This window comes from Garra rufa, chromosome 7, assembly GCF_049309525.1.
Source record: "Garra rufa chromosome 7, GarRuf1.0, whole genome shotgun sequence".
NCBI classification, from domain to species: Eukaryota; Metazoa; Chordata; class Actinopteri; order Cypriniformes; family Cyprinidae; genus Garra; species Garra rufa.
Window position 1 is genome coordinate 7176688 of NC_133367.1, and position 14037 is coordinate 7190724.

Genomic DNA, 14037 nt, shown 5'->3' on the forward strand with positions numbered 1-14037 from the left:
TGTCATACCTGTATGTGTTAACGATTGTACCCGCTATTGACTAAATGTGTGATATTTCATGTCAGTATTCTTTCACACTCATTTTTATTCAAACTCGACGAGCATCTCCTATAATAATCCTGTGAATCAGCTGCAGCAGCTCGATTATTCTTCCTGGAGGGCGCGTGACTGCCTGCCCGTGCGCGCGGCCGGTGTCGTGTTTACGGTTCTGTTGTGCCTGTCGCTCCTCTAAATGCGCCATTAACGCGTCAGTGCGGTGCATTCGGCGGTTCGGCGATGTATCGCTCTCTGTTCGCCTTCAGCTCTGCGGAGCGGAACGCGCTGCGCTTCCCCGCGGGAGAGTCTTTCCTCATCCTCGAGCGCAGTAGCGCGCACTGGTGGCTCGCGACGCGCTGCAGCTCCGGAGAGACGGGATACATCCCCGCCTCATATATCGAGAAAATACCGGTGAGACGGACACAAAGACGCATATGCATCAGTTATATGATGTACAATTATATTTTTACTATTTTATCTATTATTATATGTTAATATAAGTTTGCATATCATCATATAACATACGTTTTATTCTTTTTTAGTATATAGATCATATATATAATTCAGATGTATGTGTTTGGTTTGTCAGTATTTAACTCTAAGATGCAAAGTGACTGTGTTTTTCAGAAGTAGTTCAGTCGTGTCTGGTGTGGGGCGTTTTTTCTGCATATTGTGCAGGGTGTTGTGTTTGTAGAGGCTCATTTTACCCCAGGACTGCGTCTTCACTCGTCTACGCTATATTTACACACATATGGAGAAGAGGACACACACACATATATCACACACAAACACCTCACAGCTGCAGTCAGACAATCACTGTCACAGGATTAATGTTTGATCTGATGCCCTCTGTTGATCCGCTGGTTTATCCTGATGATGATGATGGTGATGATGATGATGATGATGATGATGGTGATGATGATGATGATGGTGATGATGGTGATGATGATGATGATGGTCTGTGATCAGGCTCCAGAGCAGGATGAGGTTCTGCAGTCGGTTGATCGAGCGATTGAAGCCATTCACAATGTGGCCATGACCAACGGAGGCAAATACAACCTGGAGCAGAGAGACATCCTGCAGTGAGTCCACACTTACACTTCATTATATTTGTGTTTTCATGTATTATTAGATTATTATTTGTAATGTGTTACATGTTTTATTTTATTAATTATTAATATACAGTGCCTTGCAAAAGTATTCACACCCCTTCATTTTTTTTGTCACGTTTTGTTTTGTTGCAGCATTATGTTAAACTGCTTTAAATGAGTTTTTCCCCACATCAGTTTACACTCCATACACCATAATAATGACAAAGCACAAACCAGATTTGCAAATTTTACACATTTATTAAAAATAAAACACTGAAGAAACTACATTGCATAAGTATTCATCCCCTTAACTCAGTCCATAGTTGAAGCACCTTTACAGCCTCAAGTGTTTTTGGGTCTGATCTAGATCATCGCCTTAACGCAAGTCTGTCACTGAGCTCTACAGGCAGTTATCTTGGTTTTTGCTCTGATCTGCATTTTCAGCTGTTAGACCTTTTCTGAGAGGTGTGTGTCTTTCTAAATCAGACTCATTCAAATGAATCTGCCACAGTTTAACTCCACTCCAAGTGTAGGAACATCTAGAAGCAATATGAATGCTCCTGAGATACATTTACAGTGTCCCAGAAAAGGGTATGAATACTTGTGCAACGGATCTTTTCAGTTTTTTATTTCTAATAAATTTGCACAATTGTTAATAACCTGTCTTTTGCTTTGCCATTATGGAGTAGGGAGTGTAGATTGATGTGGGACAAAAAGTCATGTAAAGTAGTTTAACATAATGCTGCAAAACAAAAAAATGTGAAAAAAAAACGAAGGGGTATGAATCATTTCGCAAGGCATTGTGTGTATATATATATATTTATTTATTTATTTTTGTTAATTATACAATAAATAGAAAACCGATAGAATAGAAAAAGAATAGAGTAAGCTAAGGTTAGATGCATTTTATGCTAATTATATAATAAAAGAAAACTTAAATAGAATGCAAAGAAGCTAAAGTTAGTTTTTGTTTTAAAGAAAACAAGCAGGTGTTAAATAAATAGAGTGCATGTCTTGAAGGGTCTAGTTTTATTTTTTTAAGAATAGAATTAGAATAGAGAGTGCTAGAGTTAGAGCGTCAATTAAAGATATTTTATATTATATTGTATATCATTTATATTTCTATTTTATTTCTTGTAAAATTTCTGTCTTATGTTGTTGCGTTTGTATAGTTTATAATATTACTATATGTGTAATATGTAATGCTTATATTTTATTTATATATTTGTTTTAATGTTTTAGTATTTATATTATTTCAGTTTTAATGTCACATTTAAGTTTTTGTTAAGTTAAGTTTTTTTCTTAAATGAATATTGATAAATAATAAATGGTAATTATACATTTTATATAAATATGATATTATATACAGTTGTTTTCTTATATTGCTAATATTTTTGTGTTACATTTGTTTTATGTGACCCTGGACCACAAAACCAGTCATAAGAGTCCATTTTTGGAAATTAAGATTAATACATCATCTGAAAGCTGAATTTCCATTGATGTATTTCAATATTTGAAAATCTGAAACCTGAGGGTGGAAAAAAATCTAAATATTGAGAAAATCGCCTTTAAAGTTGTCCAAATGAAGTCCTTAGCCATGATATTACTAATCAGAAATTAAGTTTTGATATATTTACGGTCGGAAATATACTGTCCACAGGAAGTTGATCCACCACAGGAAGGAGACGCTGACCCGCAGAAGCCCGACTCCATCCGGACCCAAGCAGAAGATCCCATCGTCCTCCAGCGAGGTGTCTCTGAGCCGCACTCCGCAGCCGGCCAACGGTTTGAGCCGAGCCTACAGCTGCCAGAGCGGCGAGCCCATGTCGGAGCGTCCCGTTAGTGTTCCTGGTCTCTATCAGGTACAGCAGACGCTCCTAGCCTGACGACGCTCACCTGTGTGTTTGTGCTGATCCTGTGTTTCTGCCGCAGGTTCCTCCTCAGCCTCGTCGAGCCGCACCCGTGACTCCGCCTCCTCCGGAGAAACATCGCGAGTTACGACGCAACGGTGAGCGCGGAAACCGACACCGGACGACACGCTGGTGCTACGCCGCACACGACTGAATAAACGTCTCTCTCTCTCTCTCTACAGATCCTGAAGTGCCACTGAGAGTCTCCTCCACAAGCCCCGCCCCCAGCTCTGTCCCGCCCACTGGGCCCTCTCTGTCTGTGAGCTCCGCCTCCTTAGACTCCGGCTCCTCCCACTCGGGCGTTTCCTCAGTCAGTCTTCCGAGCATCAGCAGCACTCCGCCTCCAGTGCCAAAACGAGGCAAGGCTCCGCCCCCTCCTCTCCCTGACCGATCCCCTCAGGAGGAGCCTCCGAAAAAGAGTCCACAGGCTCCGCCCCCTCCTGCGCCTTCTCCGGACCCTTCTAAAAAGAGGCCGGTGCCTCAGCCAATCGGTCAACAGCCTGCCGCCGAACCCCAATCGGATACGGAGTGGCCGCTGGCCCCGCCTCCCGCTTCTCTCTCAGCCGTCCCCATGACGATCGGAGCGGAGCTGATCGAGCTGGTGCGTAAGAACACGGGGCTGAGTCACGATCTGTCGCGGGTGGCGGTGGGTCTGGTGGTGGGACACCTGCAGAGCGCGTTACCGAGGACGGCGGCGGACATGGAGCAGGTGCTGCTGTCGCTGGTGGAGAGCAAGGTGAGTCGCGGAGGGCTAGTCCAGGTGTTCTGTGGTTGGCTCAGGTGCTGAAGCGCTGCTTTGGTTTGTGTGGTTAGGATCTGGGCGGGGCTCTGCCGCTGGGACAGGTGTGTCACGACGAGCAGCGGCTGCAGGTGATCTTTAGCGATCTGGCGCGGCACCGCGACGACTCACAGCAGCGCAGCTGGGCTCTGTACGAAGATCACGCGCTCATCGCATGTTACCTGGAGGAGCTGCTGCAGATACTGGTGAGACCGACCTCATCTCTCCGCAATTCAGACGTATTTTATCAGGTGGAAAATTAGTAGGAATTTGTATTTTTTTGTGGCAAGTTCGTAGGAATTCGTACAATTGACGACCCCTGACCCCCGGCCCCTATCGGCAATTCGTACATATTTTACGAGGTGGCTAAATCATACAAATCTGTACTTTTTGTGAAATATCAAACGTATTTTCTAACATGGCAAATTCGTAGGAATTCATACATTTTGTGAAATGTCGTACGTATTTCACGAGGTGGCAAATTCGTAGGAATTCGTACAAATGACGACCCCTGACCCCGCCCCTATCTCTCGGCAATTTGTCCATTTTTTACGACATGGCAAATTTGTAGGTATTTGTTCTTTTTGTTTAACATTGTACGTATTTTACAAGATGGCAAATTCGTACCTTGACCCTGCCCCTATCTCTCGGCAATTCGTAAATATTTTATGAGGTGGCTAATTCTTTTTGTGAAACATGATTGTACATATTTTACAAGATGGCAAATGCGTATGAATTCAGACTTTTTGTGAAACATATTTTCATGAGGTGGCAAATTCGTAGGAATTCGTATGAATGACAGCCCCTGACCCCGCCCCTATCTCTCGGCAATTTGTACATATTTTATCAGGTGGCTAATTGTGAAACTTGTACTTTTTATTTATTTATTTTTTATACATTGTACGTATTTTATGCTGTGGTTAATTCTACTAATTTATACTTTTTGTAAAACATCGTACGTATTTTACAAAGTGGCAAATTCTTAGGAATTCATACGAATGACAACCCCTGACCTTACCCTTATCTCTCGGCAATTCATACGTATTTTACGAGGTGGCTAATTCGTACGAATTTCTATTTTTTGTGAAACTTTGTACATATTTCATGAAATAGCAAATTCGTACAAAAAGTATGAAAGTGTAAAACATCAAACGTATTTTACAAGGTGGCAAGTTAGTACTTTTTGAAACATTGTACATATTTTACGAGGTGGCAAGTTCATAAGAGTTCATTTGAATGACAGCCTCTAACCCCGCCCCTATCTCTCGGCAATTCATCAATGGCAAACTGGTAGGAATGTGTACCAGTGACCACCTTAACCCCGCCCCTAAACCTACCCCTCACAGAAAATGCACAAAATCGTACAAGTGCAGTTGCATAAATTCATAAAATAGGTGTGAATAGGTGATGAGACATATTTCCATATTCTCAGTGTCATGTTCATATAATCGAGAGTGTGTTTGTTTCAGACTGATGCGGATCCTGAGGTGTGCAAGAAGATGTGTCGCGTGAACGATTACGAGGCGGTTCTGTCGCTGGTGTCGTATTACCAGATGGTGAGTCGCTCTGGTGACGTCATCATGACAGGAAACTGAGGATCGTTAACTTCAAGAATCACAACTGTTACCATATCTATAGCCATAATAGAATCAGAACTCTTAACGATAAATATAGCCATAATTGTTATTAACAGTTGCTCGCGTGATTATAGTTCATATGTTAACTATAATGATAACCATCACTATAATTATAGTCATGCTAATCAGTCATTCTTGAGACATGGGACAAAACATGTCCACCAATTATAACTGCTATTAGTTTTAAAAATAAAACATATTTTCAATTGTAAATGCTATGGGGATTAATAATAGAATGTATTTAACACAATTATCCCCTTCAATTTCATTTGCTCATTATTATGTGAAATCTATGACACTTATTGTCTTCTCACTACATCTAAAACTGTGTGTCCACAGAGAAGGGTTTATTCATTCATATGCTATAAAATGGATTAAAAAAAAATTTAATGATGAAAAAGACCTTGTTTTATCAAAGGCAACACTTAATAATATCTCATATTAAAGCAAGGTTGTTTTTCAGTCAGACATGTGTGTTTAATAAGGTTTCGAAGGTGTGTCCTCACTTTTTGTCAACACCGTCAGACATTACTTAAAATGTAATAAAATCAGGGAATATCAGGGGCTATCACTCTAAAAGGACCCCCTTGCCACAGTCCTCTTCTGCAGAGTACATCAATGTCACACAGGCTCTGCTAAGTGTTATAGTTTTAGAATATTTTAATTCTAATGTTAATATTTCGTGTGTCACAACTATGATATGTCAACACCAAACATCCAATTTCTGAGAAAATTATTTGAAATCTTTAAACCATTTTATTCTCCTGAAGCAGGTTCCATTAGCCTCTAGCATCAACAGAAAAAAAACAAAATGTCTACTACATGAACTCCATTTGTTTTGTGAAAGAAATGGCAAATTTGTCAACACCGTCAGATGTCACCACTCTAAGATTTTGTGTTCCAATAATATATCAAAATACTTAAATGTGACTCTTGAATAGAAGCTTTATAAACTATAACATACTCACTGTTTGTTGTGGTTGTTTTAATACAGTAATTAATTGATTCAATGTATTTGTATAGTTAAAATGACTACAAATTCAGGTTTTGGTCAACTCCGTCAGTTCTGTCACCTCCGTCAGATGAATATTTTGATGATATTTCATTATGATATTTTATATTTGTTGTGGAATTGTTGGTTACATGTGAAAGTGTAATCTGTCTACTAACATGAGAATGTGTTTTGAAATGTTAAAAACATCTAGAAAGCTGTTAAAGATAAAGTTGAAATTATGTTACACATTCCAAGTTAAAAAACACATTTTTTTTAAAAAAAGAGAAAAGTTGGGAGGTTGTATCAAAGCATAGCTCAGTAGCTTAGTACATATAAGATACATAAATGTAGTTTCCTTTGTCTGAGTACAAAGTTTTAATTTTTTCAATTTTGCACCCTGTTTTGTCCCACCTCTCAAGAATGACTAATAACATGTTAACAACGTACTAACAGCTTGCTAACCATGCTGGAAACATGCTAGCAACTTGTTAATCATGTTAGAAACATACTAGTCAGCCTAGAAACATGTTAAAAACATGCTAGCAACTTGCTAGTCAGCCTAGAAATAAGTTAGCAAATTGCTAATAATGATAGAAACATGTTAGTGATGTGCGTGCAACTTGTTAGAAACATGCTAGGAACTTGCTAATCATGCTAGCAACATGTTAACAGTTTGCTAATTATGCTAGAAACATGCTAGCAAGTTGTTAGTCAGTCTAGAAACATGTTAGAAATATGTAAGCCACTTGCTAGTAAGCCTAGAAATATGTTAGCAACTAATAATGCTAATGATAGAAACATGCTAGTAATGTGCTAGCAACTTGTTAGAAACATGCTAGGAACTTGTTAATCATGTTAAAAACATGCTAGCAATATGTTAACAGTTTGCTAATAATGTTAAAAACATGCTAGCAACTTGTTAGAAACATGCTAGGAACTTGTTAATCATGTTAAAACATGCTAGCAATATGTTAACAGTTTGCTAATAATGTTAAAAACATGCTAGCAACTTGTTAATCATTTTAGAAACATGCTAATCATGCTAGAAACATGCTAGCAACTTGTTAATCATTTTAGAAACATGCTAGCAACTTGTAAATCAGTCTAGAAACGTGTTAAAAACATGCTAGCAACTTGTTAATCATTTTAGAAACATGCTAGCAACTTGTAAATCAGTCTAGAAACATGTTAAAAACATGCTAGCAACTTGCTAGTCAGCCTAGATATAAGTTAGCAACTTGCTAATAATGATAGAAACATGTTAGTAATGTGCTAGGAACTTGTTAATCATGCTAGCAACATGCTAACAGCTTGTTAATGACATGCAAGTAACTTGCTAATCATGCTGGAAACATGTTAGAAAAATGTTCGAATCATGTTAACTCCATTCTAATCATGCTAGCAACATGCTAATCATCTAATCTATCTATATAAAGTTCAAAACTTTTACAGCTGCTTTAAACTTTTGAGCTAGACTTTCTCAAGCCCAACTGTGGTCTAGTTGTATTTATAGTTCTGGTCACTAGTGTATTGTGAGTAATGAGTGATTCCGGTGTGGACGTTCAGGAGCATCGCGTGTCTCTGCGTCTGCTGCTGCTGAAGGTGTTCGGGGCGATGTGTGGTCTGGACGCGGCGCTCATCTCCACTCTCCTCAACTCTGTGCTGACCATGGAGCTGTCCAGAGAGCTGCAGACGGACACTCACGGTGAGACGCGCTCCTCCTGTGTGCTCCTGGTGTCTGAGCCTCCTCTGATGTGTGTTTGTGTGCAGAGCATGAGAAGATGTGCTACAGCGCGCTGCTGATGGCCATGATCTTCTCCATGGGCGAGCAGATCCCGCTGCATCACTACGGTAAGAGAGACGCTCACAGCGACAGACGCTCAGACGCCGCTGACGGGAGTGTGACCTGTCCTTCTGTCTGTCTCAGAGCACCTGAACGCCGCTTTCCTGCAGTTCCTGCTGGACGTGATTGAGGACGGTTTGCCCTCTGACCCCACAGAGCAGCTGCCGGACCTCTTCATCCACCTGCTGCTGGCCTTCAACCTCCATCTCAATAGTATGACCCACACACATCTGACCCAAAACACACACCAAACTGCAATCAAGGTGATATTCATTCTTTATTATGATTGATTTGTTGTGTTTGCTGCCCTCTTCAGTCCCGGAGAGTAACATGGTGATGCAGGCGCTGAACAAGAGACACAATGTGAAGAATCTGACTGAGAAACTCGTGCTGCTGCTCAACAGAGGAGGTGACACACACACACACACACTCATACACACACACTTATACACACACTTACACACACACACACACACACACACTCACACTCACACTTATACACACTTATATCTCAGAGTAGAGCTGCAGTGACGCTCTGACGCTGTGTGTGTTTGTAGAGGATCCGGTGTGTGTGTTCGATCACGCTCCTCCTGCGCCGCACTCAGTGCTCAAGTTCCTGCAGGATGTGTTCGCCAGTCGAGATACGGCCGATATCTTCTACCAGTCTGACCTGATGGTGATGATCGACATCGCAGTGAGGCAGATCTCAGACCTGTCGCCTGGAGAAAGAGTGAGATGCGCTTCACACACTGACACACACACAGAGCTTAACTACAACGTGCCTCAACACACCTCTTGGTGAATCTAGTGTACCTAGTTAGAGCCTACTGCTGGTTTAGCTGTAGTAACTATAACCATAACCATAGTAATTTTTACCATAACTATAACTGTAACCATAAATATAGTAACTAGCATAACTATAATAACTATAGTAACTGTAACTATAACTGTAGTAACTATAACCATAACTATAGTAATTATTACCATAACTATAATAACTATAGTAACTGTAACTATAACTGTAGTAACTATAACTATAACTGTAACCATAAATATAGTAACTAGCATAACTATAATAACTATAGAAACTGTAACTATAACTGTAGTAACTATAACCATAACTATAGTAATTATTACCATAACTATAATAACTATAGAAACTGTAACTATAACTGTAGTAACTATAACCATAACTATAGTAATTATTACCATAACTATAATAACTATAGTAACTGTAACTATAACTGTAGTAACTATAACCATAACTATAGTAATTATTACCATAACTATAATAACTATAGAAACTGTAACTATAACTGTAGTAACTATAACCATAACTATAGTAATTATTACCATAACTATAGTAATTATTACCATAACTATAATAACTATAGAAACTGTAACTATAACTGTAGTAACTATAACCATAACTATAGTAATTATTACCATAACTATAATAACTATAGTAACTGTAACTATAACTGTAGTAACTATAACCATAACTATAGTAATTATTACCATAACTATAATAACTATAGAAACTGTAACTATAACTGTAGTAACTATAACCATAACTATAGTAATTATTACCATAACTATAATAACTATAGTAACTGTAACTATAACTGTAGTAACTATAACTATAACTGTAACCATAAATATAGCAACTAGCATAACTATAATAACTATAGAAACTGTAACTATAACTGTAGTAACTATAACCATAACTATAGTAATTATTACCATAACTATAATAACTATAGTAACTGTAACTATAACTGTAGTAACTATAACCATAACTATAGTAATTATTACCATAACTATAATAACTATAGAAACTGTAACTATAACTGTAGTAACTATAACCATAACTATAGTAATTATTACCATAACTATAATAACTATAGAAACTGTAACTATAACTGTAGTAACATAACCATAACTATAGTAATTATTACCATAACTATAATAACTATAGTAACTGTAACTATAACTGTAGTAACATAACCATAACTATAGTAACTATAACCATAACTATAACTGTAACCATAAATATAGTAACTAGCATAACTATAACTATAGAAACTGTAACTATAACTGTAGTAACTATAACCATAACTATAGTAATTATTACCATAACTATAATAACTATAGTAACTGTAACTATAACTGTAGTAACTATAACCATAACTATAGTAATTATTACCATAACTATAATAACTATAGTAACTGTAACTATAACTGTAGTAACTATAACCATAACTATAGTAATTATTACCATAACTATAATAACTATAGTAACTGTAACTATAACTGTAGTAACTATAACCATAACTATAGTAATTATTACCATAACTATAATAACTATAGAAACTGTAACTATAACTGTAGTAACTATAACCATAACTATAGTAATTATTACCATAACTATAGTAATTATTACCATAACTATAATAACTATAGAAACTGTAACTATAACTGTAGTAACTATAACCATAACTATAGTAATTATTACCATAACTATAATAACTATAGTAACTGTAACTATAACTGTAGTAACTATAACCATAACTATAGTAATTATTACCATAACTATAATAACTATAGAAACTGTAACTATAACTGTAGTAACTATAACCATAACTATAGTAATTATTACCATAACTATAGTAATTATTACCATAACTATAATAACTATAGAAACTGTAACTATAACTGTAGTAACTATAACCATAACTATAGTAATTATTACCATAACTATAATAACTATAGTAACTGTAACTATAACTGTAGTAACTATAACCATAACTATAGTAATTATTACCATAACTATAATAACTATAGAAACTGTAACTATAACTGTAGTAACTATAACCATAACTATAGTAATTATTACCATAACTATAATAACTATAGAAACTGTAACTATAACTGTAGTAACATAACCATAACTATAGTAATTATTACCATAACTATAATAACTATAGTAACTGTAACTATAACTGTAGTAACATAACCATAACTATAGTAACTATAACCATAACTATAACTGTAACCATAAATATAGTAACTAGCATAACTATAACTATAGAAACTGTAACTATAACTGTAGTAACTATAACCATAACTATAGTAATTATTACCATAACTATAATAACTATAGTAACTGTAACTATAACTGTAGTAACTATAACCATAACTATAGTAATTATTACCATAACTATAATAACTATAGAAACTGTAACTATAACTGTAGTAACATAACCATAACTATAGTAATTATTACCATAACTATAATAACTATAGAAACTGTAACTATAACTGTAGTAACTATAACCATAACTATAGTAATTATTACCATAACTATAATAACTATAGTAACTGTAACTATAACTGTAGTAACTATAACCATAACTATAGTAATTATTACCATAACTATAATAACTATAGTAACTGTAACTATAACTGTAGTAACTATAACCATAACTATAGTAATTATTACCATAACTATAATAACTATAGAAACTGTAACTATAACTGTAGTAACATAACCATAACTATAGTAATTATTACCATAACTATAATAACTATAGAAACTGTAACTATAACTGTAGTAACTATAACCATAACTATAGTAATTATTACCATAACTATAATAACTATAGTAACTGTAACTATAACTGTAGTAACTATAACCATAACTATAGTAATTATTACCATAACTATAATAACTATAGTAACTGTAACTATAACTGTAGTAACTATAACCATAACTATAGTAATTATTACCATAACTATAATAACTATAGAAACTGTAACTATAACTGTAGTAACTATAACTATAACTGTAACCATAAATATAGTAACTAGCATAACTATAATAACTATAGAAACTGTAACTATAACTGTAGTAACTATAACCATAACTATAGTAATTATTACCATAACTATAATAACTATAGAAACTGTAACTATAACTGTAGTAACATAACCATAACTATAGTAATTATTACCATAACTATAATAACTATAGAAACTGTAACTATAACTGTAGTAACTATAACTATAACTGTAACCATAAATATAGTAACTAGCATAACTATAATAACTATAGAAACTGTAACTATAACCATAACTATAGTAACTATAACCATATCTATAACCATAACTTTAGTCACTACAGCATAACTTCAACCATAACTATAACCGTAACCATAAATATAGTAACTAATATAACTATAATAACTGTAACTATAACTGTAGTAACTATAACCATAACCATAGTAATTATAACCATAACTATAACTGTAACTATAACTGTAATCATAAATATAGTAACTAATATAACTATAGTAACTGTAACTATAACTGTAGTAACTATAACCATAACCATAGTAATTATTACCATAACTATAACTGTAACTATAACCGTAACCATAAATATAGTAACTAACATAACTATAATAACTATAGTAACTGAAACCATAGCTACAGTAACTATAACCCATAGTAACTATAGCAATAACTAAAATAACTTTAGCCATAACTAAAATAACTATAGTAACTGTAACTATAACTATTGAAACTGTAGTAACTATAACTACAGTAACTGAAACCATAACTATAACTGTAACATAAATATAGTAACTAACATAACTATATTAACTATAGTAACTGTAACTATAACTGTAGTAACTATAACTATAGTAACTGAAACAAAACTAAAATAACTATAACCCATAGTAACTATAACCATAACTTCAGTAATTTTAACCATAACTATAGTAACTGTAACATAACTATAACTATAATAACTAGTAATTTTAACTACAGTAACTATAAATGTAACTATAGCCTTAACTTCAGTAACTATAAGATAAGAGATGATTCCAGTGCTAACTGTGATGATGTCTATATGGGTGTTGATGTGGTGTTAGCGTGTCGTGTGTGTCCTCAGATGCGGATGGAGTATCTGTCTCTGATGCACTCCATCATGCGCTCCACCGACTATCTGGAGCACCGGCACCGGCTCCCCGACCTACAGGCGGCGCTGCAGAGGATCCTGGGAGAGGAAGAGGAGGACGGAGCGGATCAGGGCTCCAGCAGACAGATGGACAAACTCATCGTGCAGCAGATCTACAAGGAGTTCCCTCACATCTCCACAGACTGAACGAGCTTCATCACCTCCGCCGCTAGATCCCGCTCCGCTAACCTCAACTTTAACCCCTGACCCCTGACCTGTAACTCCAATCCTGGAACATGAGTTCACAGTATTACTGCGGCGTCTGGTGTGTCTCGGATCACGTCTGATGACAAATGATCTATTTTTCCTCTTAGGTTTTTGTTCAGAAGGGAAACGCTAATGATATATTTTCTTAACATTGAAAGACTAATAAAAAGCTGCCATCCTAATGCACCTAAAACAAGGCTCTGTGTGGGTTTCTCTTGTTTACTTTGACTTTTTATCTTGTGTATTTCAGACTTTCTTTGAGACTGCAAACATAAACCGAATTCTGCTTTTTCTTGCAATTCTGAATTCACATCTCACAATTTTGACTTTAATTTTGAATTAAAATAATAATTAAAAGGTAATAGCAATTTCCAATCTCACAATTCTGACTTATTCCTCAGAATTGCTAGATATTAATTTACAATTGCAAGATATTTACTCAGTGTTCTAATGGAAATAGGCAGAACTGAGAAACATGAATTCATGTCTTTTTGACTTAGAAAAAAGTAATTATGAGG

The 14037-nt window shown here is 35.7% G+C and overlaps 1 protein-coding gene across 1 annotated transcript; it reads left to right on the top strand.

The window, feature by feature from the left end:
* Positions 1 to 21: 21 nt before the first annotated feature.
* nckipsd (NCK interacting protein with SH3 domain) lies at positions 22 to 13716 on the top strand. Its single transcript, XM_073843816.1, has 13 exons — positions 22 to 447; positions 1006 to 1118; positions 2788 to 2989; positions 3060 to 3135; positions 3220 to 3773; positions 3851 to 4021; positions 5285 to 5371; positions 8013 to 8151; positions 8217 to 8297; positions 8374 to 8502; positions 8606 to 8698; positions 8847 to 9019; positions 13247 to 13716. The coding sequence occupies exons 1-13, from the start codon at positions 277 to 279 to the stop codon at positions 13457 to 13459; spliced, it is 2202 nt and encodes a 733-aa protein (XP_073699917.1). The 5' UTR covers positions 22 to 276; the 3' UTR covers positions 13460 to 13716.
* Positions 13717 to 14037: the final 321 nt, after the last annotated feature.